We start from the raw sequence: 25,514 nt of genomic DNA, 5'->3' as shown, positions 1-25,514 counted from the left end.
CCCTGTTTGTCTGGCAGCTTCGCGGTGCACTGTGACAGAGGAGGTGCCACCCTGCGCTGCAAGTGCCAACAGGGCTACGCCGGACACTTCTGTGAGAGGTCAGTCTGAGAGGGCCAATAATGGTCCACGTGCTCATTCAATATAAACTACAGACTGCTATATCTGAATAACTTAATGACAACACGTGAAGCATTCAAGCAATCCAAGATGTCTGACAGTGTGTTCAGCAGAAAACCAGCAACATGGGTCTGTGCAGGAACTACTTTATCTCCCATCATGGCTTAAATAACATGCTCAGCTTTCTCTTTTTTAAATGTTGTGATTGAAATGAGTTGCAAATTTTAACACAAAAACAGCTGATAGCAGGCATCACCCCTGTGCAGAGCCACAGCTCAGCTGAAGTAGTCTCTCCCAGGCGCCTCAGTCCACATTTTCCTCATTCACTGATCTTCCATTTCACCCAAAGTTGGTGTTTTCTCTCAGTGTCTTTCCTCTTTTCTCACAGAGTGCTGAAGTGATATTTAGAAAAGTTCTTTACAGCACAGAAACACACAAGAATCTGTGTTGTGCACGTTGCTCAGAGATACAGTACATCCTTAATCATAGCCTGTCTATCACCCAGTGTGCTGCCTCAGTGTTTACCCAGTTATTAAGTATGTGCTACTTTCTCACTGTTTAGACAAAAAATGTGTGCAGGCTAGTGGAAACAGTTGATGCATGAGGTTTGTACGGCTTTCCTAGGTTCTTGCTAGTCTTCAGATTTGTCCCCAGATTAAAAAAACACTTTGACAACATGTGGAGAAATGTTCCAGTAAAACTGACTCATGCCCTATACAGATGGCTTCATAGTAAAACGTGATGCAAACACCAGCCAGTCTTTGGCCATGAGTACATGACATCATATTTGTAGCCCAGCCACATGATTTTGTTTGCAAAAATGATTGTATTTTTTTTATTGATTTAGCCTTTATTTTGTAATCTCATTGAGACACGAGGTCTCATTCTCAAGAGAGACCTGCTTAGACAGCAGCCACAACACAGACTTACAGACAGACAGGACATTCTGAGTGTGAATAAAAGTTACATGGTACATGAGCAAGTTCCCACAAACCTTTGTTGTTGTTGTTTAAAAGTATCGTAAAATTCCCTCGGGTCATTAAGCTGGACAGCTTTACGTTCTGCTGCAGTGTGCTCCAGGTGGACGGGGCAGAGCAGGAAAGGGCCCTTTACCGAGTTCAGTACGGACTGATGGACAAAGTGATGAAGCCGTGTGAGCGTAAGCTGTAGCAGCACTGTTCATGTGAGATGTAGCTGGATCAGTAAATGGGCAACAGTCCGAGCATGGATTTAGATGAAGCTATACCAGTGCAATGTTCTGCGCATGGATAGTGATGAGCAGTTAGCTAATGAACACAGAGTGCAGTGGTGTGTGAGAGGTTTATCTCAGAGCTTCATGACAGACAGCATCAAGCAGATGTAATAACTTTATTTTGCACCTTAAAAAACAAGAGTTTACAAAGTGCTTTGACAAACAAGTAATCATGAGCACAGTAGGTGAAAAGACAGCCCAAACAACACGGCCGACACTGCAGTCAATGTGAGGGAAAGTAGTAGGACAAAAGATGTAAACTATTATATATTTGATACGTTTGTATTTATATATATGTTGGCTTATATTTTAGACTAATAGAGTTGAGTTTATTGTTTATTATTGCTGTTAGAATTCCTGGATGTATATATGCCTTGTTCTAGTGTTAGGGTTATTTTTACTGTGTGTTTATTTTCTCTTGTGCTGTAGTCGGTCTTGTCTGTCTGTCTGGTTGTCTGTCTGTCTGTCTGTCTATCTATCTGGTTTTGTTGTTATTCATGTAAGTCTCTCTGTACATCATCATCAATTTAATCCAATTTTCTACTAAAGTACAGAATCAATATGAATGCAGAGTTGGTGATTGGATCTCTTCTGGTACACTCAGTTCCCCAGAATCCATTGCTGCTCCAAGATAATTACAGATTTACTTACCTTTGACACAAAGAGCTGAACCTCTAACTCTCCCCTTGTTTAGAGATTATTTAGTTTCACTGTCGAAAACAAAGAAAAACACATAGTGATAAAATGAAGGAGGAAAAATATGATAAAAGGACATGGTATGCACTAAAAGTTCACCTGAACATTGTAACAGCTGTCAATCATCTGCTATCTTCCTCACCTAGGTGTGCTCCAGGTCACTATGGCAACCCAATGGCGATCGGTAATTCCTGCAAGAGATGCGACTGCAACGGCAACTCCGACCCCAACCTGATTTTCAATGAGTGCCACAACGTGACGGGTCACTGCCAACACTGCTGGGGAAACACGGGCGGAGCCAACTGTGAGAGGTGCGCCCAGGGTTTCTACGGCGACGCCATCAGCGCCAAGAACTGCAGAGGTGAGAGCAATGATTGAATGACTGCAAACTTAAGCTAAATTTAAATGATGGTGTATCTGGGAAGTTATTCTATAAAAGGAGCATTCTTGCATTGTGTCCTGATGGGGATATACACTTGAAAATAGCTCCCGTAGATGGCTTCACCCAGCAGCTGCAAAACAGGCTGTGATGGCTGCAACGTAATCCCTGCAGGCAAATGTTCTGATCAAAGACTAAATGCTTTTGCCACTAAGGAGCTCAGATTCTAAGTGTCTGCCAACATTACAGAATGGATCCCTACAGAGATAAACCATTTATGAATCCAGAAACCACAGTTACATTTTTATCTTCTAAGCCACCAGACTCCAGTGATGAAAACGGTCATTTTACCTCGCAGGAGTTGGTCTACTGCTGCCTCTGTTGATAAGTTAGTTTGTGTTATTGTGTGACTTTGGTGTTTAAATGGTTTATTCACATCCACCACAATAATCTTGTAACAGACAATAACACAAAAAACATACCAATCGAGGCATCGGTAGATCATCAACTCCTGTGTTCTGAGAGGTAAAATTGCTGTTTTTGTCAATGGAGTCTGGTGGATGTGCAGACAGAGATGAAGCAGCTATCTGGTTAAAGAAAAGGACCTTACATTAAAAAAACAAATGTTGTCAGACACGTGGAATAACAATCTGAGCCTGTCAGTGGAAAAAAAAGCTCTTCTGAAGGACAGACTTTCATCTGTTGCATATGCTCTATAAGATGACGCTGCACTCATCACAGCCTGTTTTGCAGCTGTGAGCTTGTGCAGCCAGCAGCCCTAAAACTAAAACATAGCTTCCATATTCAAAGGTTATGGGTGAGTGAAGGCTTGTTGTTGCGAAATGCAACCTGAACAATTCTGCTTGAGCGCAGTAAGCCTGAGACAAAGCCTGATTTATAATGAGGGCAGGAAAATTCATTGAGTTTGTTGACACAGTTGCCCAGGCTGCCTGTTGAACATTCCCGTCATACACCAACAACAGCAGCTCAGCATTCCTCCAGATCAGCCTGTTACAGCACAAGACCATCCGTAGCATTGTGTCAAATAAAAAGCTTCAACAAATGTTCTTATCTTGGTGACACATAATGGACAAAAGTTTGTTTCCTACTTGTGTCAGTCTGAAGCTGTTCAGTGGAAAAACAACACAAGGTCACTGTTCAGGATGAAGGATTGCCGTGTGCCTTTGGAGGCCCTGCACGTCCAAAAATATCTCCCCTGTGACATCACGCGACCTCTAACGTTCTCATCTTTGCGTGTGTGTCTGTCTCAGAGTGCGAGTGCAATAAATGTGGCACCTCTTCATGCGACGACAGGACTGGGGTGTGTCACTGCAAGCCGGGCGTCACCGGACAGCTCTGCGACCAGTGTGAGGTGAGAGGAACCACGTGACTCTGCTCGGTCCAACCAGTGTTTCCCTGGGAGACTCGGGAAATTCATGTGAAGCAGATCAAGTTTATTACAACCTGATCTTGTTGTGGCCATCATCTCTGTCTTTAATAATAGCATTGTAGTAGTGAAGGTAATCACTGTGCCTTGGGGAACACAGCAACATTGCTGTGTAAAGTTAGGCGGAATGACCTGGTACAGAAAACTATGACCTGTAAACATTGAAAAGGCCTCATTTTCAGACCAAACTTGCCAGCTTGCTGCTGAAAATGTGCATTTAAAACATCTGCAGGAAGGTTATAAATGGTTAGTTACATCATTATTAGCCTTGTATGAGTTTCAAAGTTAAAGCATTTAAGGAGTTAAAGTAACAGACAGACAGATAGATCTTTATTTGTCATTGTTATAAAAACAACGAAAGGCAGTGTAGCAGGTCTTTGGCAGCAGCACAAACAACACAGCGACGTTAGGACAAAACATGGGAACAAGTACAGAAAACAACCTTAAAAAATAGTAAAAACAATAAAGCTGCCCAGATTTGCTGAGATTTTATTCATAAAGTTTTATGTTTCCTCATGTTTCTTGGGTAATTAAGATAATTAACATCATTTGAATTAAGGGTTAACATTCATATTCACATTCTGTTTATGTTATGTGAAAGGTAACTATTTGACAGGGTGCACTCTGTCTGTAATGCTTCTGATAATTAAGATTGGCAGAGTGATATTGTTTCATGTCAGTGTAGTGATGTGTCACGGTCTGTGTGAGTGTTGAGTTATCCTACAGCTGAGACGGACATTAAAGGTGTTCCAAGACACACAGAGGTAGTTGTCCTTGTGCTCTTACTTTACCCACATCCCGAAGGTAGATTATATTCAGCACATTACCAGTGTTATATTATCGACCGGCGTTACACTATCTATCTAACAGTTGAAGTGTTAGGAGTTGAAGAGGTTGAGGTTTTTGGGGAAGCTTGAAATGTGTTGATGCTGGATGTCAGTTTAAGGTAAACCACTACAAAGAGCTGAAATGTCAGGTGAAGGGAAAGTGCTGAAAACAGTTAATGAATGTAGCCGGGCTGTCAGTTGAAGGGCTGGAGGTTAGCAGGCTGATATCCGAGTTCAGACTTGATTTAAGTCCCTCAAAGAGGATATCATGATTGAAAATGAGGGACTTGAAACCTTAATGGACCAAAGACATTTGTTCGAGAAAACACTGACACCCCAGTGGTTTTTACAGGAGTCAGTTTATGGACTGCAAGAGCCTGATCGTTAGGTTTCAAAATGCTTATTTCCTGCTGAAAAGGGTTCTCATGTGGGAAACACACGCAGAGAGAGGAGGTGCAGCAAACATTCCACCTCTTTCATTTAAGCCAGGTCTCGGTCTCTGGGGTCTGGGTTGGGTTTGTTTTAACCTCGACTTGTTGTAGTGATGATGCTGTGATCTCTGAGCGAAAAGATTACTTAATTTTATGATGTCATAGGTGATAGAAAATGACAAAAACTACCAAAGTAAGAGCCCGGCTATAACGGACCGGATCTGTCCTGATATGTTTCCTAATGAACTTGGACGGGCAGACACTGGGGTCTGACACTGTTTTTCATTCATGTAATCCAGGAGGGATACTCGGGTTTCTCCAGCTGTCAGGGCTGTCGGAGGTGTGAATGCGGGCCAGCTTCCACTCGCTCCACCTGCCATCCTCTCACCCACAGCTGTCCCTGCCACCCGGGGGCCGGAGGTCGTTACTGCGAGCGCTGCCTCCCAGGACACTGGGACTACAGCCAGTCCGGCTGCAAGAGTAAGTCCTCTCCGTCATACAGAATGTCAAATGTTCTCTCCGTCTCCTGAAAAAAAACACCCCCGGACCATTTGTTGAAACATTCAATTGAGAAAAGGCTTCCCCAGAGGAGGAGGCCGCGCCGAGCACTCACGTTCCCACACCCACTCCCACAATACATCACATGATGTCAGAGAGGCATCTGCTGAAGGATGTGACCCTGCGGCCAGAGACTCTCTGCAGAGAGCTGGATGACATCACCATGCAGCCCAAATCTACACACACACACACACGCACACACAGCTGCCTAAACCATCAGTCCCACAGAAGAGAGACCACAAGACAGATGTGCAGGACTCGAGCCAGAGCTCCATCTGTGGATCTTGATATGTATTTTAACTATGTTGATCTGTTTGTAGCTGATGAAGCTTCAGGCTGATGTGCAGTTTTACTCTCTGTGATGAAGCTTCTGCACCTGTTTTTCCACAGAGTGTGACTGTGAGAGCGGACACTGTGACATGCACACAGGAGAGTGCCTGCCCGAGGCTGCAACGGTCAACTTGTGCAACATCAGTAAGTGTAACAACAGCAGTAAAAGAGACGACCCCACAGCAGAATTCAGTCTGAGAAGACAAACATGACACTTGTCTTTTGTGGTCTCAGGTTGTGATGAGTGCATCTGGCACCTGATGGGGGACTTGCGGCTGTCCAATAAGACTCTGGACGAGCTGAAAGTTGGAGTGTTGAACATCTCAACTGGTGCTGCTGCCAACGACAGACTCAAATACTACAACTACACAGCTCATCGCCTGCAGGTTCATACACACAACACTGCACAGGAAATTCAGATATCTAACCTGGGCCCTGTTTCAATATACTTTTGGTCGTAATAACTTATAACGAGAAGATTGCTGCAGCCCTTCAAGACAGGATGTAATGACTGCAAAGAGTCAATCTCTGTAGGGATCTTTTCTGTAATGTCAGTAGACTCAGACGGAGGACGTTGACCTAAGCTTTTACATTCATCTTAATGTGTTATAATGTGCTTGTGTGGTAAATGAACATACTTTCTTTGCTCCCAGACTCAGTTTCAAGGCTGGAAGAACAAGTCGTCAGTGATGAAGACCCAGGCCGGGGACCTGGAGGAGGCGACGGACACTGTGGTTCTGGATATCAAACAGCTGGGGGAATCGGTCAGCAAAGCCATCATCTTTCTTTTAAAGCACATTTATCATTTAAAGGAAGTCAGTGGGATTTAAAGGCTTTAGAAGCGCCTGATCGATTGGTGTCATTGATTAGTTTTTGTGTTGTGGTTTTCCAGGAGAGTGTGGTGGAGTCTCTGGGGAACAAGCTGGATAACGACACACTGGAGACCTTCACTCTGGCTGAGCAGCTCAACACAAACCTCACTGAGCTCAATGTGCGCATTGAAGGTACAACAAGTCTCTTCTCGAGTGCAACTCAGACTGTTCCCCTCTAAGTGTCTCGCCTGTTTCCTGCAGTGATGAAGTTGTCTTACTGGACTAAACTTGCTCTCTGGGTGACTTATATATCTGGTTCCTAACTCATCTACAAGTGTTAATGTTTGTTCACAGAGATGATCCAAGACTGGGAGCTGTACAGCGTCCATCAGGACGTGGATCCAGAGGTGGTTAGACGTAACTCAGAGGCAGCCCAGGGTATGGTGGCCTGGATGAGGACGCTCGATTTGTCCCCACGAGAGCCCATCGCCACTGACGAGTCGACTGAAGCTCATGACTGTAAGATTTACAACAGTTTACAAAGCAGGCAGAAAGTGACTCGACATGCTGATTATTTCTAGTTAAAAATACTCATTAAAAATACCAAAACTCCCAAATTAAGTCTTTTTGCTGTGTAACAAAAACATTTGGATGCAAATTACACATAGATACAGACGAATGGGCACAGTGCGAAGTCCTGAGTAACTCAAATGTGGCACTAATGATGTTAAGTAATGCCTCGTGTTTCTAATTTCCAGTGCTGAGGCGAATCCGTCAGTTGGAGAAGAAGTTGATGAGCACAGACGGCCGCCTCCCACCCGTCAGGGAGATCCTGTCCCGCTTCACCTCCAAGCTGTCGGACGCTCAGGGCTTCCTCCACAAAGCAGCCAGCAGCGTTCAGGAGACGGAGAACATGAACAGAGCCAACATCCTGAAGTTTCAGAGGAATCAGGTGATTTCCCATGAACACCCCGTCTCCTGCTGATTTCCCTTCTGCTCTCTCAGCTCTCCCACAGCACTCCCTTCTTATTCTGCATTTGATTGTAAAATGAACCAGTAAACAATCAAGTGAAAGAGCTTGTGGCCCTTCCTCTGCTGTGAGGGAGTATGCTGTCTGATTTATCTCCTCTCACGATGTTTGTAACAATGCAGACTTTTGCTCAATCCCTCCCAGGTATCGTGCATTAACATTAACAAGAAGAGCCTATCTTTAGGGTGCACTGCACCGTTCCAGGAGGCTGTGAGAGAGAGAGAGCTGGTTGTTGTTTGCCAGGCACGTCAGAGACATTTATTACTTGTGGTATTTAAGTGTTGAGAACAGAAACACAGAACCATGTGTGGGAGCTTTGGACTGTTACATTAGGAGGAGGCCTGCACAGGGGGAGAAGCTACACTGCATGATAATATCCAGAGCCTACTCACAGAGACAGGCTTCATCTGCAGAGACAGCCAGCACACTTTATTATTAATATTTAGAGTAGAATCTCTCCCTCACAGAAAACCAAACCTTGACAAGCTTTTAGACTGCAAAGCAAACCTTATTCAGTCCATATGATAGATAGGAATGATGTCGCACTGTGTATGCAGACATACACTATCCAACTGTAGGCATGAGGCATTACTGTATATCTAACTTAATACAGCCATGATGATATAATAGCATATGAAGTTGATATAACTCTATAGATCCAGTCATACAGATAATAAAAACAGCTTAATAGTAGAGAAATATATTCATTTCATTGGAATCACTGTAATCAGTGGACTTGCTGGGGGACTTCCACTTCAGACTCCAAAAATGGAGCAAGCTGTTGACTCACTAGGAAAGTGGTTACTGAGGTAATACATCAGCTGAGAAGTAGTCTCACTTCCTACACTCACTGCCTCCAGTGTACTTGCACTATGGTACTTCAGAGGAGCTGATTTGATCTCCCACAAGTGTCTAACACTTTATGGCGCTGCTCTATCTGGCAGAAAGCCCGGAGGTTAAACTTCTGTCATTACCTGTCTAAGCGGAATATTCCCAGAAGACTCCAGAGACTGAAGAGGACGCTGATGGAGGAAGCTAAGAGGAGAAAAGGGCAGCATGAGTAGGCTAAATGGCTCGACGACGGTAAAGCTCAGACTGGTTTTTGTTCGTTAAAGAGAGAGTTCATTTTAACTCTGAAGTTACAAAAGTTACCCGGTCGAAGAGGCTGAAATTGTTTTTTTAAAGAGTGACCTGGCCAAGAGAGCTGCATAAACAAACACGAACAAATATAACTGTCCCACAATACAAACAAGGAAACACAAATACAGATAATAATTAACTAAAAAATATTGTGCTCAATGTGATTTATTACCTGCAGTGTCTGTTTAAATGTTTGAATGTCCGTGTTCATACTGCAGTGCCTGATGGGAAGGATACTTTCATACATGTAAACATCCTAACACTGGAAAGGGCTGGCAGTAATGTGAATACAATGATTTGTAATTTATGAGTTAAAATACGCAAAAACAAAAGGTTGCTCATACCAGACTTAATAAACCGGATTTCCCAGAATGTTTGGATTTATCGCTGTGTAAAATTACACACGGTTGGAATTTGGATGCTAAAAGTTGGCGATTGTCGTCATACCCTGGCTGACCTTACGAGTCTACTGTCCAGCAGAACAGCTGCAGCTGAATCCTCTCTGTGACTATGTGTGTGTGTTTTTGTATTTGTGTGCGCGTGTGTTATCAAGAGTGGGAATCTCCATGATCAGGTCCTCTGCTGTAAATCAATGCAATGAATGGTGCACTATCCAAACACGGAGCCTCTCTCCTAATCTGGGGCTCTTCCTCGCCTCAGCACAGACCGGTCGACCCCAGCAGCAGACACAGTGTGCACACTGCTGGGTTAACACAGCCAATCAAACGGTCTCTTCATTGTGCCATACTCAGTCATGCAGGCAAATTAAAGGTGGGGTGTGGATACTGTAAAGACTTATCTACATCAACCACAAACATTTCATACAATATGAACCTGCTTATTAAGCTGTACTAAAAAATAATATTGAAAGGCACTAAATTAAATGGACAAAATGTATATATACGGTATCGTGAAATTTGTACTGTTTTGGAAGTCAACCGTGCACGACATTTCTTAAGATGTACAGTATTTAAAAATACTGCTTTGTATATCTTGAAGTGTATTTTAATATAACTAGTTATATTCTAAAATAATTATCCAGGCAGTTCTTCAGCATGAAACATTTTTGGCTTTGTTGCCCAAATTGGATGGCTGACACTATCATATCACAAGGTATCGTATCACAAGGTATCGTATCACAAGGTATCGTATCACAACGTATCGTATCACATCGTATCATATCACAACGTATCGTATCACATCACATAATATCAAAACGTATCATATCACAACGTATCATATCACAACGTATCGTATCACATCACATAATATCAAAACGTATCGTATCACATCACATAATATTAAGACGTATCGTATCACAACGTATCGTATCACATCAGATAATATCAAAACGTATCGTATCACAACGTATCGTATCACATCACATAATATCAAAACGTATCGTATCACATCACATAATATCAAAACGTATCGTATCACAACGTATCATATCACAACGTATCATATCACATCACATAATATCAAAACGTATCGTATCACATCACATAATATCAAAACGTATCGTATCACAACGTATCATATCACAACGTATCGTATCACATCACATAATATCAAAACGTATCGTATCACAACGTATCGTATCACATCACATAATATTAAGACGTATCGTATCACAACGTATCGTATCACATCACATAATATCAAAACGTATCGTATCACAACGTATCGTATCACATCACATAATATCAAAACGTATCGTATCACATCACATAATATCAAAACGTATCGTATCACAACGTATCATATCACAACGTATCGTATCACATCACATAATATCAAAACGTATCATATCACAACGTATCATATCACAACGTATCGTATCACATCACATAATATCAAAACGTATCGTATCACATCACATAATATCAAAACGTATCGTATCACATCACATAATATCAAAACGTATCGTATCACAACGTATCATATCACAACGTATCGTATCACATCACATAATATCAAAACGTATCGTATCACATCACATAATATCAAAACGTATCGTATCACATCACATAATATCACAACGTATCATATCACAACGTATCGTATCACAACGTATCGTATCACATCACATAATATCAAAACGTATCGTATCACATCACATAATATCAAAACGTATCGTATCACATCACATAATATCAAAACGTATCGTATCACAACGTATCGTATCACAACGTATCATATCACAACGTATCGTATCACATCACATAATATCAAAACGTATCGTATCACAACGTATCATATCACAACGTATCGTATCACAACGTATCGTATCACATCACATAATATCAAAACGTATCGTATCACATCACATAATATCAAAACGTATCGTATCACAACGTATCGTATCACATCACATAATATCAAAACGTATCGTATCACATCACATAATATCAAAACGTATCGTATCACAACGTATCGTATCACAACGTATCGTATCACAACGTATCATATCACATCACATAATATCACAACTTATCGCATCACAATGTATCATATCACAACATATCGTATCACAACGTATCGTATCACAACGTATCGTATCACATCACATAATATCACAACGTATCGTATCACAACGTATCGTATCACAACGTATCGTATCACAACATATCATATCACAACGTATCATATCACAACGTATCGTATCACATCACATAATATCAAAACGTATCGTATCACATCGTATCGTATCATATTGTATCGTATCACATCAAACCTTAATCACATTATTTTGCATTGTATCAGATTGTATTGCATTGCATCGTATCATGTCTTTTTCTATCCTATCTTGATAATTTGTCATTTTTGCAAATGCTCTTATTCGCTTTACTACTGATGGTAATGTCATTACAAGTTTCATTACATTACATGTCCCTAAGTGAAATTCAGAGCTGGAGGACCCCTCCTCCTCTCACTTCATAACCAGCTGTAGTGCATCTAACTAAGCAAGGAATAATGATACATATTTGAATAAGTTTTGAAGCTTGAATTGTTCTTACTTGTATAATTTGTATTTCCTTGTGGTTCCAGGCGAAGCAGCAGAGGCTGGCAGAGGACCGCACTGCTGTCAACGACACACTGGATACAGCGCAAGGCTTCCTCTCTGAAACAGAGAGGGCTGTGGCTGGCATGGATGCTTTAGTGCAGGTGAGGCCTACACGACAGTCTGGACCCTGCTGGTTTCATAAGTTAGGGTGGGGAATGAAATCATCTGTGGGTCCCTGATGTCCAATGATGCTCAGGTTTCTTTTTGGCTCACTGAATGAGGGAGTATGTTTCATAATCTAATAGACTATGATATCAGGCTGCAATATCTCAGGGCCTACATTGAATTTATTCATGAAATGGATTCCTGAGACGCAGCCTGTGTCAGATTCTAAAACCAGCCAATTGGATTTGGAAGCAATTTGTGGATTGCTGGAGATTGAATAAACCTCGTTCTCAAACAACTCTCCACTTTTAGTCCAGTTGCTCTCTATCGAGTTACTCTGTGGGGGATCGCAATCATCCTGAGGTAACAAAGTTAGCTCAGATGTGTGTATGTGTGTGGGTGGGTGTGGACTTTGAGTTATCACAAGGCACAAGGATTCAGACAATGGGACATTGATGCAAGGCAGTTTAATATATACAATAATATAAATGTTTATGGAAATGTGTTTCTGTGCCTTTGCATGTGCACACAGAACGTGACCCAGTACCACGCGGCGATCGATGGTGCCAGCCAGAAGCTGATGGAGAAGACTGAGCGTCTGTCGCTGGCTGACAGAGATCTGGTGCAGAGGGCGGACGAGCACGCCGAGGAGCTGGAGAGAAAGGCCAACGAGCTGGAGGAGTGAGACACAATTATCTCGTTATATTATTACTTACCACCAATCAGAGCCAGGTAGAGAGCAAAAACAACATCATTTTTACTGCAGACAGGTTAAAAAGTGGCTTTCCAAGTGTCCTAGTGAGCCATGATTATATTTCAATATGTGGAAATACAAAAATATTTTTAAAAAATAAAAGCTGCATCATTCCTTATTTTCTTCAGACACACGGGGGCAGTGGAACAAGTTGAAAACACATGAATGAGACATTAGCATTTATTAGGAGTCATATTTAAGTCCACTTTTTCATTCTGCCATTCAGTGTTGGACTCTTAGTTTAGGCCTACAGCGGGTTTATCAAAGCTTTTACAGATGAGATCAGATAGTACTTTATTGATCCCCAGAGAGGGAATTCAGTTTTTGCAACAGCACAAGTACAAATAGAAATAGAAATAGAGACAAAATAAAATAAAAAATAAGAGGTATACACAACTGTGTGACATTAAAGTGACATAAATGACAATCTCAAGTGACATACATGGGTAATAGCAGCAACATTTAGCAGTATGAAATAGTGCAGTATAAATAAGGTGCAATGCTAAAAGTGTCAAATGAATACAGTATGTTAATTACAGTATGTATACGTATAGAAGGCAGCAGCAGAAACAACATATTAGATGTAATGATAACCTAATATCGGGCAGGAGTATGAAAGTAAGTAGTAGTATGAAGACGTGACAGTAGATCACAGCCTCCTGCTGCTGCCTGACATTAGAGCGGTGGGAATACACCAGACAGAACAGACCAAAGCAGTGAGATGATGCTTAAATGCATGCAGGTATGAATAGAACTGAAGAGTTGCTGTGATTTGATCAATTTTCCTTAAGGAAATATTGATTAGTGCAGCTTAAATGTAATATGTTTTCCAAGAGCATTTTTGATGCTATTATGTGCAAATATAGAAACAATCAAATAAGACTGTAACATCCATCATCCTGTCTCCTCCAGGGATCTGAGAGAGAGCGACGCCAACGGCTTTGTGCAGAGAGCCATAAGTGCTGCCAACGTCTACAACAACATCGTGAAGTACATCGACGATGCCAACATCACCTCCATCACCACCCTCAACTTAGCCCAGAGAGCTGAAGATGTAAGTTACATCACAGAGACACACAGCGTACATTCACTGTTATAAGAGTCGACATCCGTAGCTTTATTACACTTTCTGTGTTTCAGGCCACCACGGGGATCAATGCACAGCTTGGATACCTTGTCACACAGAGCAAGAATGTTTTCAAGGAGTCTGTGTCATTGCATTCGGAACAGAAAGGTATGGGGCTTCCACATATTGAGACGTTAGTGACGGTAGGTCATTGGTCATGTGTCCCTCTAACAGTCTGTGTCTCTCGGTCACAGAGGTTGAAGCTGAGGTGGCTGAACAGCTGAAATACATCGAGGAGACCAAAGAGACGATGGAGAAAAACACCAAGAAGCTTGCAGAAATAGTCGAGGACATCAGTGGAATCCATGCAGGTAAGACCTCAATACTTTATTATGTTATTTATACAAAACAGTACAGACAGAGCGTGTAGCTGTTTCTGCACAGCTTCCACTGTAGTGGCCAAATATTTGAGAGCCATTATGAACAATTTATGTTGTAGTACCATGTCCCAACCAGCAGGTGGCAGATCCGCAAAGTGTCGTCTACAATTCCACCTGATAAGTACATCTATATTTTATCGTTGTCATGACAAATTGCATCCAAAAGTCAAAATGGAGAAACAAGAGATGCAACAAGTACATCAGGAATAACTTTTCCTGACGTACTTTTATTATCAGGGAATGAGAAAGGTAAAAAGATATGTTTTATGAACAATTTTATCAAAATCAATTTTATCTTTTCTTTTTTTATTTGAATAAAACACAAGATACATGTGCCCTAATGATAAGGGTAAGCGCTCAGTGAAGAAACCCCTCCCCTTGTGCCCTCATCCCAATGCTTATACTTAACCTACCACATGACCCTGCAACCCAAGCAGCACTGCCAACTTCACCCAGGCTCCGCCATGCAAGCTCCAGGTACTTACAACGGTGATACTACGATAATGTATTAAACACAAAAGAGAACAATAGAGAGAGAAGGGTAGAGAGAAGAGTTTGTAGAGAGAGGTGTGTTCGAAAGAAGACAGGGAAGGCAGAGCCAGGGTGAAGTGTCCTGTCGGGGGATAGCATTCACCCCCGCTGGATCAGGCTGTACGCTCTGCCTCCCCCTACTCCCTCATTTTTATGAGGGAAGAGAGGAGAGAAGAGGGAGCAGGGTGACCCTAACTCTAAGCCAATACTTCCTACCCTACCACATGGCTTTTAATGCCCCACACAACTTAAACTTGTAGTTAGATGGGCAGCAAGAGGCCGCACATCAACAGAGTCAGCAAGTGGGCGCCTCCCTCCACCGGTGTTTTGTCAAGTTAGGCTCACTCAATAATCACCCTTGTATCTCCAGACAGGACACCACAGCGCCTGGAGTTCACCCTGGAGGTGGCCGAAGGGACTCTGAACCGCTCGGCAGAGGTTCTACAAACTGTCACCCCACTCAGCAGCAAGGTGGAGGAGTGGGCCAGCAACATGAGAAACAACGAGTACTCCACAGAGGCTTACGAACAGGCCGTCAAGTCTGCAGGGGAAGCAGGTATCGTTACTGCCGCCTCGTCACAACAACACATACATATCTTGGATGGTTTAAAAAGCCTCTTTGGGAAATCATCATTTTTCATACCATATAAACTCAACTAAAGTTTGCTTGTGTTTCATGTCCTGTTTGTGTTCTTGTTTCTTTCTTTCCAGTGGAGAGCCTGAATGGACTCGTTCCTGCGCTGCTGGACAAGCTGAAGGTGGTCGAGGAGAAGAAGCCCGTCAACAACGTGACCACCAACATCATGAGGATCAGGGAGCTCATAGCCCAGGCCAGGAGCGTGGCCAAGAAGGTGAGTGCTTCAGTTTGGACAATAAGGTCAATTTAAGACAGTCAAAGCAGGTTTCTATTTACAAGCAGCCTTTTTTTAAAATGATAATGCATAATCTTTCTCCAAGTTCCTTTTTTTAACCGATGAGTTCAGATAAAAACTCCTTGTGTTGACCTGACCAGAAGCTCTAACTAATGATGCTTTCTTTTCTACAACAGGTCCAAGTGTCCATGAAGTTTAACGGTCAGTCCTCAGTAGAGGTTCATCCTCACAGCAACCTGGAGGAACTGAAGACTGTGACGTCCATCAGCCTGTTCATCAGAGTGGACCCTGACAAGGATCCCATAGAGGACCGTTTCATCCTGTACCTGGGAGACAGAAATGTGAGGAATTTGTGTGCTTTTATCGTACGTTGCCATTAAACTAAAGACTACCAGGAGGAATGCTGAGTGGATACAGATGGGAGTCATTACACGAGTAAAAGCACTTGTGGGCAACAATGAGGAAAGCACATGTAGCTAACAAATCTAAAGTGTCAGACTTCAGATAGACGTCTAAATTCATGACTATCTTAGGCTGAATTATAGTTCAATATATCCATGAGTGCATCAAAGTAAAAAAAGGCTGACATAATAACTGCACCCAACAGCTTTTTTTTAGAAAATTATTGTCTCTTGGAATTCAACAGCTACAAAGAAATTTTTTCAACAGTGTCGCAATTAAAAAAACTGGTACGACAGGAACATCAAAAAGTCCATGAAGGAAACATGATAGAAGATGAGTTAAATGTTCAGAGGTAGAAATCTGAATCTGGCCACGGCGTGCAGTCTCTGTCCCAGCCACTGTTTGGGGGGATAAACAATGGCGGCACCAGGCCAATAATATCCCTGTTATTGTAAGTTAAGCTGATGTAGCCATCGTGATCTCACACATGGTTTGTGGACGACCATTTGAAGCCTCGTGGTTTGGCTTCATCTAATTTTTTTTTCTCCAAGCGCAAAGTGACCATATCTGAATAAGAGGGTGAAGCTGGAGGGGAGCGAGGGGTTAGCAAACAATGAGTTATCAAAGCTAAACAGTTATACAGTCTATGTCCAAAGGCTTAGTCATTTGCTGGCTTACTGGCTAGTCGATAACAGTGCTGAGATGGTATGCTATTTTTGGTTGTAGCTGACCGGAGTTGCTAATTTATTGGACCAAAAAAGCTAAGAGCTAGCTAAGAGAGCTTGTGAAATGTTAAAATCAAAATATGAGAAACACTGAAGTAGCTAACAAGCCATGTATTAGACGTGCAGACACTAATATCTGCATATTAGTGCTATGCAAAATCTACAGACTTTCTGACATCAGTTAGTACAATTAACGGCACAGCAAGTCTGAGAATCTATCTGATAATTCTGTAAAATTACAAACACTACAAACCCACACGAGTTGTTGAATTCAGTGACTGGAATTAGCTGAGGTAACACCTAACAGACCGATCGCAGCAGCCACATGTCACTCAAAGCGGCCATGCTCCTTATCATGCATTACTTTAGTCCTTAATATGACTTAAGTGGGTGAGTGATATAAAGATGTATCCCCTCCTACAGCTGTATGGATGGAAATGAGCCATAGAGTCCAAACCTGTTCTTATACCTGTAATCATGTTCATTTGTTGCCGTGAAGTCGGGCATTTTCTTCAAGGACTGACTCGCTTTTAAAGCCAGCCTCGAGTGGCCACTTGATGAATTGCGGTTTTGGTACTACTGCTTTAACTTTATTTTTCAGCTCTGGAAGTTTCTGCTATGCAAGTCACATGCAACAAAGGCTACAAGTTCTTTTGACTTATAAGTATTGTGTTTATTTTTATTCAAAGGTCTAACTTGCATCAGACCGCTCTAAAATATCTTTGTAAACTAGTCCCTGGACCTCTTACCTGATGTATCAGTAATCTGTGTTGCAAGGAGGTTTGAGGGTGGGTATGTGGCCCAGAGCTGCTGCTGAAACTTCACAAACTTGCACCCAGAGGCCCGGGGCAAAGATAAAAGGCAGGGAGCAGCTTTGAAAACTTTGTTGTGATCTTGGAGGCAGGAATGACAGGCTTTGAAAGCGCACAGTTGCTCCTTTCAAAGGGTCTCTAAGAGACGCTGGTGACAATAGTGCATGTATGTGCCTTCAGAGTTGGAGTTCATTTACATAAATACCATTAGCCTCCGCCCACTGGGTGCAGAGACAGAGCAGGGACCCAATGTGAGGCCTCTCTTCACCTTGGTGATTTCACTGCCACTGTAATCTATGCAGGGGTGTTTGTCTGAGGCTTTTCAGTGTGGAACAAAGGCCTCAGCATGAATTATATGTGTACTAACAGATGAAGGCTGTTAATTTGTTGAAATCGCCATACTTAAGGTAAAATATCATGAAATAAAGGCAACTATTTGAGTTTCTTCTTCTGTTTTCTGTCACAGGGCAGGAAAGACTACATGGGACTGGCCATCAAGAATGACAACCTGGTGTACGTGTACAACCTCGGAGGTGAAGATGTCGAGATCCCGCTGGGTTCGAAGCCTGTCAGCCAATGGCCCGCAGTCTTCAACTACGTCAAAGTGGAGAGGTAATATCCATTACAGAACTTAAGGTGTTAATTCTAAGTTTCTGCAATCAAATAAGATAAGTACGATAAATGAGAGAGCCTGACCGTTAGTTGCAACGTGGAGCAATGTACAGAAACCCTGAGAGGCAAATGCGAAAAAAATCTGGTGTCCGTCCACGTCTGATCTAAACAGTTTTGCCTTGCTGATCAACTTCTTTAATAACATTGTTAAAGGGCCAGTTCACCGATTTTCAACCTCAGTCCTATCATGCTATCATGGGGAGCTAATGCTATTATGGTAGGGAAAAAAATGCAATTTAGCTCTGTGCCTTTGGAGGACGCTATCCGCTTCTCCAATGGGGCCTGGGAAACCTCCACCAGACTATGTAAAACACGTCATCTGGCGGAGGCCAGGGAGCTCGCTAAACTACACTTCCTCAATCCCGGACGCCTGCCTGCGATGTCATGTCTCGTTCACAATCATCAGGTTTGAAATGTAGACTGCAGACCTGAAGATATTTTAGACGATCCACCGGAATATTCTCGAAGTATTTCAGATTCTGTCCCGCTCTGAGCCATCGCCTGCAGTGAAAACGTATATCACTCCTGCGTCTCTCGCTAGGCCGTTCCTTTCAGAGGGTGGGGCGCAATGCACGCTGGGTGTTGTAGGAATGTAGAATGGGTGAAACCACAAGCTGTTTGTACAAATTTATATGAAAAGCTATGCCTCCAACTTCAAATATTGTTGCTTCTATCGATTACAGAGAACACCAGCCTTGACTGACAGTGGCTTTTTCCAGGGGCGAACTGCTCCTTTAATCTTCTCACAAATTAGAATTCACACTAACACAGACATTTAGATTGGATTGAATAACGATCACTAAAGTGTATTTTCTACTTGCTTATCAGGAAGCGAGAGATTAAAAGAGAGATTAGAACACAGAAATGAAGCCCGTTGTCTCGTGTGTTGTATGTTTCCCTAAGCCAGACTGATTGATTCATGCTCCTTTGTGCTCTCTGTTTGCAGGCTGGGCCGACATGGAAAAGTCTTCCTGACCATCCCCAGCCAGAGCTCCACAGACGAGCAGAAGTTCATCCAGAAAGGAGAAGCTCCAGGCACCGACTCGCTGTTTGACATCGACCCCAAGGACATTGTGTTCTTTGTTGGTGGTGTCCCACCAAACGTTAGGGTAAGGCCATTCACAAATATCCCCTAGTACAAATATCCTCATTTAATCATCTGTTCTTTTAAATGATGTGCTCCTTTCTTTATAAACTAGCTTCCACCTCCTCTGAGTCTGGCTCCTTTTGTGGGCTGCATCGAGTTGGGCTCGCTGAACAACGACGTGATCAGTCTGTACAACTTCAAAGAGACTCACAAAATGGATGTAGTTACATCGTCACCGTGCCCGAGGTACACATGCATGGCCAGATTTACCGGAATATCATAATATAATTTAAGAATGATAGTAATCTACTCAATTAAATTTAGCAACAGCTCGGCTCACAGCCACCAAAGCCCAGCTGAAAAACCCAGATGAGAAACTACTGTATTCCTATTTTTAATGGTTTCATTTTCTTGGGTGTGTTTTGGAGACCTCTGCTGATTACAGACCTTCATGAACAATGAAGGAGTTGACTCTGGGTTTTCTCAACTTTTGTTGTACCTTAGTGGACCACCAAATATATTTGGGATAAATCAAATTAAACAAACAATTGGCATTCAGTAGTCCTGGGTCTGCTGTGGCCTGTTATGAGTTTCTTGTTGAAGTTCAAGGGATGTATCTGAGCTGTTAACTCATTATGAATGTATCGATCAGACTGTTGAAAAACATTTTAAATATAAGAAGATATTTCTCCTCCTGCTTTCAGGTACAAGTTGGCCTTTTCCCAGAGTCGAATCACCAGCTACCTGTTTGATGGAACGGGCTACGCTCTCATCAATAACATCGAGAGGAGGGGCAAATTTGGTGTCGTCACAAGATTCGATATCGGAGTGCGAACTGTGGCAAACAACGGGGTCCTTTTCCTCATGGTCAACGAGGTAAGTTTCACATTTACTGTGCATTAGATATACAGTACAACTTATCATTAATTCAACAACATCTACTTCTTTGTCGAGATAATGATAAAGTGCAGCAGCATGTTTTGTTCCTGTTGTTCAGTGTCTAATGTGATCTTCTGTTCAGGACAAGTTCTTCCTCTTAGAGTTAAAGAACGGCTTCCTGCGCCTGATGTACGACTTTGGCTTCAGCAGCGGGCCACAGGTTTTGGACGATAAATTACCAAAGCTGCAAATAAATGATGCACGCTACCATGAGGTAGATTCATTCCTCTTCTCAAGCTGCTTATTTCAACTTCAACCTAAACTTCTGAGTGAGGCGGCTGTTGCTTTAACTGTCATGTGGTTTCCACAGGTGTCAGTGATCTACCATCAGTCGAAGAAGGTGATCCTACTGGTGGACAAGAGTCACATTAAATCTTTGGAGAATCCCAAAACCACCCTGCCTTTCGCAGATATCTACATAGGTGGGGCTCCCTCCAGCATCCTCAAGTCCAGGTGAGTTCAATCTATGAACAACCAAACAGACAGTATTGGGCTGTGTTTTAACGCGGGAACTCTCCCGAGGGACAAGTAAGCTATTAAGGAACAGTTAACCATTGGGACCCAGGTCTAAATTAAGTTCCAGGGACGTAAATTTAACCCCACAAAAGTCCCATTGCAGGGGGTGGTGTACTTTCCAAAAGTACAGGGACTTTGGGGACTTCTGAACATTTAAAACTGGTCAAGTACATGTTTTTTCCCAGTCAATAGCAATAGCTTGTAAATCTTTAACCATTATCTACGGATTCACCTTGCTGACCAAGCTAGCTTTAGCTGATAACTTAGCTCAGCTGTAGTATTTGCTACCCCCTCTGCCCTCTCCAGCTCCACCTACTTGTCCAATAAAGTCACTTCCTGGCTCTAAATTTTGCTGCATAAAAATGAAGTTTTTCAAATAGATACCTTGTCTTGTGCAGCTCAGAGTTTCACCATAAGATGTTAACGGTGCGTTTATCACCACAGGCCTGAGCTGTCTGCTGTCATCGGCCTGAAAGGCTGCGTGAAAGGATTCCAGTTCCAGAAGAAAGACTTCAACCTGCTGGAGGAGCCCGGCACCATCGGCATCAGCAGCGGCTGCCCCGAGGAGTCATTTGTAAGTGCTCCCTGCAACTGCACGCAAAGTGATAATGAGCTGCATCTGTGATATGGCTGATGAGTGGATTAGACAGTCACACACATCTGCACACGAACACCATCCTGTGCTCTGGATGGAGAGAGAATAATTGGCTGTTCTAACAGCTTTCACATGAATCAATCAATAAAACCATTTGAGGATGACTGAGCTGTAAGCTGAGCGGAGAGTTAAATGAAAGTGAGATGTGTTTTGATTGTGACAGATGTCCCGTAAAGCTTACTTCACTGGAGAGAGCTACCTGGGATCCACAGCCAAGATTTCACCCTTCGACAGCTTTGAGGGAGGACTCAACTTTAAAACACTGCAGCCCAGCGGACTCCTGTTCTACCACAGTGACGGGGTACACGCTCATCTGTCTTTACACACACGTGCAAAAAAAAACGTCATGAATTTAACTTGTTTTGTTTGTTATTTTCTTGTGCTGGTAAGTAAAAAACAAATCTGTTTTCCTCCCACCTCAGTCTGATGAGTTCAGCATCTCTGTGGAGAACGGAGCAGTGGTGCTGAACTGCAGAGGCACACGAGTCAAATCACACAAGAAACAGTACAGTGATGGAAGGACACATTTCGTGGTGGCCTCAGTGAACAATCAGAAGTGAGTATCCAGTCTTACAGCTGTTCTGCTCGCAGCTGAGTTGAGTCAAAAGACATTAATAAAGAAAATTATTCATCAAGTTACAAGAACTTTATCTGAAATTATAAACATCCTTAAAACGTTCTTTGAATATTAGATTAAAACGTTTCCTTTCCAACATAATTAGAACTTGTAGGTAATGTTAGACAATGTTATGGGAACGTTCCCTGCTAGCTGGGACAGCTCATTCATGGCTAGGGGCTAAAGACATCTACTGTATGAACTGGAAAACTTTTTCTACCTACAAGTCATTTAGACCCCAAAATATGTTTCTAAAAATGTGCCTAGGTTTACAAATACCCAAATTAAATTATGATCTGTAGTTTTCTGCCCAAATTAATTGAAATATTTCTCAGTATTTTATCTTCTCACAGCATTAGTTTTACACATTATATAATAAGGTAACATATATTGTGCTGTAGCACATTGAACATTTTTTGTCATATGACGGTATAACATTACATCCTGTCTAGTGCCTTTACACATTACAGGACATTTGTCTGTTGGTTGTCTGCCACAGGTGCTACTGCACTGATCAAAGCTGCAGGCTCAGGACATTACAGCCAGCTTATCACTATGAAAGTAGAGCTTGCGTCTCTAGAATCTAAATGTTATCAAATGCAGATCTCCCAAATCTATGTCAAAGCAAAATATAACTCATCCAGTGCTCTAGCACATATATCAGGTTCATCTCATGAAAGAGTGAAGGTACATTTTTGAGAGTTGATTTGGTAAGCAGATGTAATAGTTCTGGTTTGTGCAGTAAGAAGATAGTCAGGAAATAAGGTGCCCTGTTGAGTGTCAGAAGTGAGCGACTGACTGGTTGAACTGTTCTCAGGTATTCACTGCTGGTGGACGACAAAGACAAGCAGGAGAAGAAACGTCCGTCATCAGCAACGAGATCCTCGTCAGGTTCTGCTGTGCAGACCTTCTACTACGGAGGGTCTCCCAGCAGCAGCTTCAAGAACTTCACAGGCTGCATCAGCTACGCCTACATCAACAGGTAAATCTGGTGGCTGTTTTTTTATTGAGGATTTGGCTCTGTTTGGTGTAATGACTGTACTCCTTCTCCCTCTGCAAGAGCCAAGGACTTAGAAATATAGCTGTGTGTGGTTAATTAAGAACTCAGAGTTGCTATGGCAACAGGTTCTCACTCCCAACTCTTAAATATGGCAGCTTGGTCAGTGGACTTAAGCTTCACAGTATGAGTTCCTAGGTACTCCCCTGGGTTAGTTTTGCAACATGAGTTTAGACTTTCAAAATAAAGCTGTCAAGTCAGCGCTCTTGATGTCAACTTTGACTTTTTGTTTCACACAGGAATTAAACTCTGGTCTCATTGATGAAAGTCCTGTGTTTGTTTACCGTCGTCCATCGTCCCTGACCACCAATAAAAGCAGACCCTTTACACTCTGCATACTAAGAACCCTGACTTCAGCAGAACACCAAACAATAAGCTAGACTAGACGAAAGCATCCAGACATGGCGTTAGAGGGGCAGCTAGATCGTCCTACTTTGAAGCATAGTTCCAACAAGCTGTTGTCTTTGATGAGTTTGGAGTGAGAAAGGACTGGCTAGAGACACATGCAGCTCTCTTTCTGTAACACCTCCTCCTTGTTTCTGCAGGCAGGACCGGGACATTGAGCCTGAGGACTTCCAGCGGTACACAGAGAATGTGCAGACCTCCCTGCAGGACTGTCCCGTCCAGCGTCCCCCTGCTGCTCTGATGTCACGGAACAGGGACCACACTTCTAGAGGCAGACAGAGCCAATCACAGAAGGTACAACAAAACAGTGTATTCACCATATTCACAAGACACAAATGCTTTTGTTGAAAGGATAATATTGTACTCCTGTGTTCCTGATTGCAACTTGTCAGCTGTATAAATGTAGGGAATCGAACAAATTGTTCTTGTTTCCCTCCAGCAAGTTAAAAGAGAATAATCAGTGAAAATCTGGAGGGACAAGTGTCTTTTCAGTCTTTCCTGTGTTTGAGCTTCCTGTGGAGATGCTGAATCCACCCTGGCCTTTTGAGGATCCATCTTTTGTCCTTTGGTTGCAATGATTTGAGCCATCTTGACATCCAATACACCGTCTTACAGGTGAGCAGGGATCAGTCCAGCCTCCCCCTGGGCCTGATGGAACTGAAGAGTGATGACCAGGAGCCATCAGAGCTGAACATCGAGCCCTGCTACCTCTCCTCGAGTCCCAGAGCAACGCGCCAAGCCTTCCATTACGGAGGCATCGCCAACAGCAGGCAGCACTACACAGACCTCCCAGACTCCCTCTCTGAGCGGTACGTCAAACGAAAAACTCTTTATAAGCAACCTCAAGGTCAAGTCTTTTTAAAGCTCACTCTGCACATGTACTCTTTCAAGGCTTTCTTTGTGTCTACACGCATGACTGAATGCACCTTTTCCTCCCAGGTCCCACTTCTCCCTGTCCCTGAGGACGCACTCATCCTTTGGCCTCATCTTTTATGTATCTGACGCCCAAGAGGACAACTTCATGGCTCTCTTCCTGGCCCATGGGAAGCTCGTGTACACCTTCAACGTCGCAGACCAAAGGGTCAGAGTGAGGAGCGAGGAGAAGTACAATGATGGCGCATGGCACAATGTAAGTTCTCTCAGTCTGCGTGCATGCATGGGCGGATGCATTTTTAGTTATGTGTCAACAATTTCTGCAGTGACAAGCTCCTCTCTCCTCCTGCTGCAGGTTATTTTTATCCGTGATGGGAGTATGGGCCGGTTAATAATTGATGGGCTCACAGTGCTGGAAGACAGAGCTAAGGGAAGCAATGTCTCCTGGCATGTCAGCAGTCCCATCTACATCGGAGGAGTTCCTCCAGAGAGGGCACAAAAGAATATTCAGGTACGGGTTAAAGGTCACGTGACATTCAAAACAAACACTGCAGAGATCAAATGAATATTTAAGCACAGTTTAACTAAAATAGTAATCTCTTACAAACCTCTTTGGAGTCATCAGCTTAGACTGCTGTTCCCACAGACAGCAGGAAACCACCATGTGACCCCTTCCCCTCCCCAGAACTCTACAGGAAGGCATCCTCTGATTTTTTTCAAAGGAGTATTGATGTTTTTTTTCCCACTTTGCAGCATCAGAAACACATCCAGTCGACAGAACACTAGCTCTCATTGGGATCATGTTTGTCCACCTAGTGAATGCAATTTTATACGTGGGCTGTACTGTTACATATTTTAGGGTCTGAATGAGTTATAGGAGAGAAACGTTTTGGTATTGCTC

General features: G+C 42.8%; 1 protein-coding gene across 1 annotated transcript in view; it reads left to right on the top strand.

Annotated features, from left to right (window-relative positions):
- lama4 (laminin, alpha 4) overlaps positions 1–25,514 on the top strand; it is a 38,768-nt gene that overhangs the window by 8,333 nt on the left and 4,921 nt on the right. The window contains exons 4-35 of the mRNA XM_069657667.1: positions 18–98; positions 2,212–2,426; positions 3,716–3,816; positions 5,449–5,629; positions 6,098–6,181; positions 6,272–6,423; positions 6,691–6,801; positions 6,930–7,041; positions 7,204–7,368; positions 7,608–7,801; positions 12,071–12,187; positions 12,724–12,872; positions 13,858–13,999; positions 14,086–14,179; positions 14,266–14,382; positions 15,353–15,538; positions 15,694–15,833; positions 16,031–16,195; positions 18,260–18,405; positions 19,412–19,574; positions 19,665–19,798; positions 20,257–20,428; positions 20,574–20,705; positions 20,802–20,944; positions 21,452–21,581; positions 21,826–21,963; positions 22,085–22,218; positions 23,096–23,260; positions 23,881–24,034; positions 24,356–24,549; positions 24,680–24,869; positions 24,969–25,124. Of these exons, the coding sequence (XP_069513768.1) occupies positions 18–98; positions 2,212–2,426; positions 3,716–3,816; positions 5,449–5,629; positions 6,098–6,181; positions 6,272–6,423; positions 6,691–6,801; positions 6,930–7,041; positions 7,204–7,368; positions 7,608–7,801; positions 12,071–12,187; positions 12,724–12,872; positions 13,858–13,999; positions 14,086–14,179; positions 14,266–14,382; positions 15,353–15,538; positions 15,694–15,833; positions 16,031–16,195; positions 18,260–18,405; positions 19,412–19,574; positions 19,665–19,798; positions 20,257–20,428; positions 20,574–20,705; positions 20,802–20,944; positions 21,452–21,581; positions 21,826–21,963; positions 22,085–22,218; positions 23,096–23,260; positions 23,881–24,034; positions 24,356–24,549; positions 24,680–24,869; positions 24,969–25,124 (4,657 nt within the window). The remainder of the gene's footprint in view (positions 1–17; positions 99–2,211; positions 2,427–3,715; positions 3,817–5,448; positions 5,630–6,097; positions 6,182–6,271; positions 6,424–6,690; positions 6,802–6,929; positions 7,042–7,203; positions 7,369–7,607; positions 7,802–12,070; positions 12,188–12,723; positions 12,873–13,857; positions 14,000–14,085; positions 14,180–14,265; positions 14,383–15,352; positions 15,539–15,693; positions 15,834–16,030; positions 16,196–18,259; positions 18,406–19,411; positions 19,575–19,664; positions 19,799–20,256; positions 20,429–20,573; positions 20,706–20,801; positions 20,945–21,451; positions 21,582–21,825; positions 21,964–22,084; positions 22,219–23,095; positions 23,261–23,880; positions 24,035–24,355; positions 24,550–24,679; positions 24,870–24,968; positions 25,125–25,514) is intronic.

This window comes from Semicossyphus pulcher, unplaced genomic scaffold (genome assembly GCF_022749685.1).
Source record: "Semicossyphus pulcher isolate SPU_LCO1_2020_fin unplaced genomic scaffold, fSemPul1.0.p SCAF_11, whole genome shotgun sequence".
Lineage (NCBI taxonomy): Eukaryota > Metazoa > Chordata > Actinopteri > Labriformes > Labridae > Semicossyphus > Semicossyphus pulcher.
The sequence above is the reverse complement of the archived record's forward strand: the minus strand, read 5'-3'. Positions and strand labels throughout refer to the sequence as shown.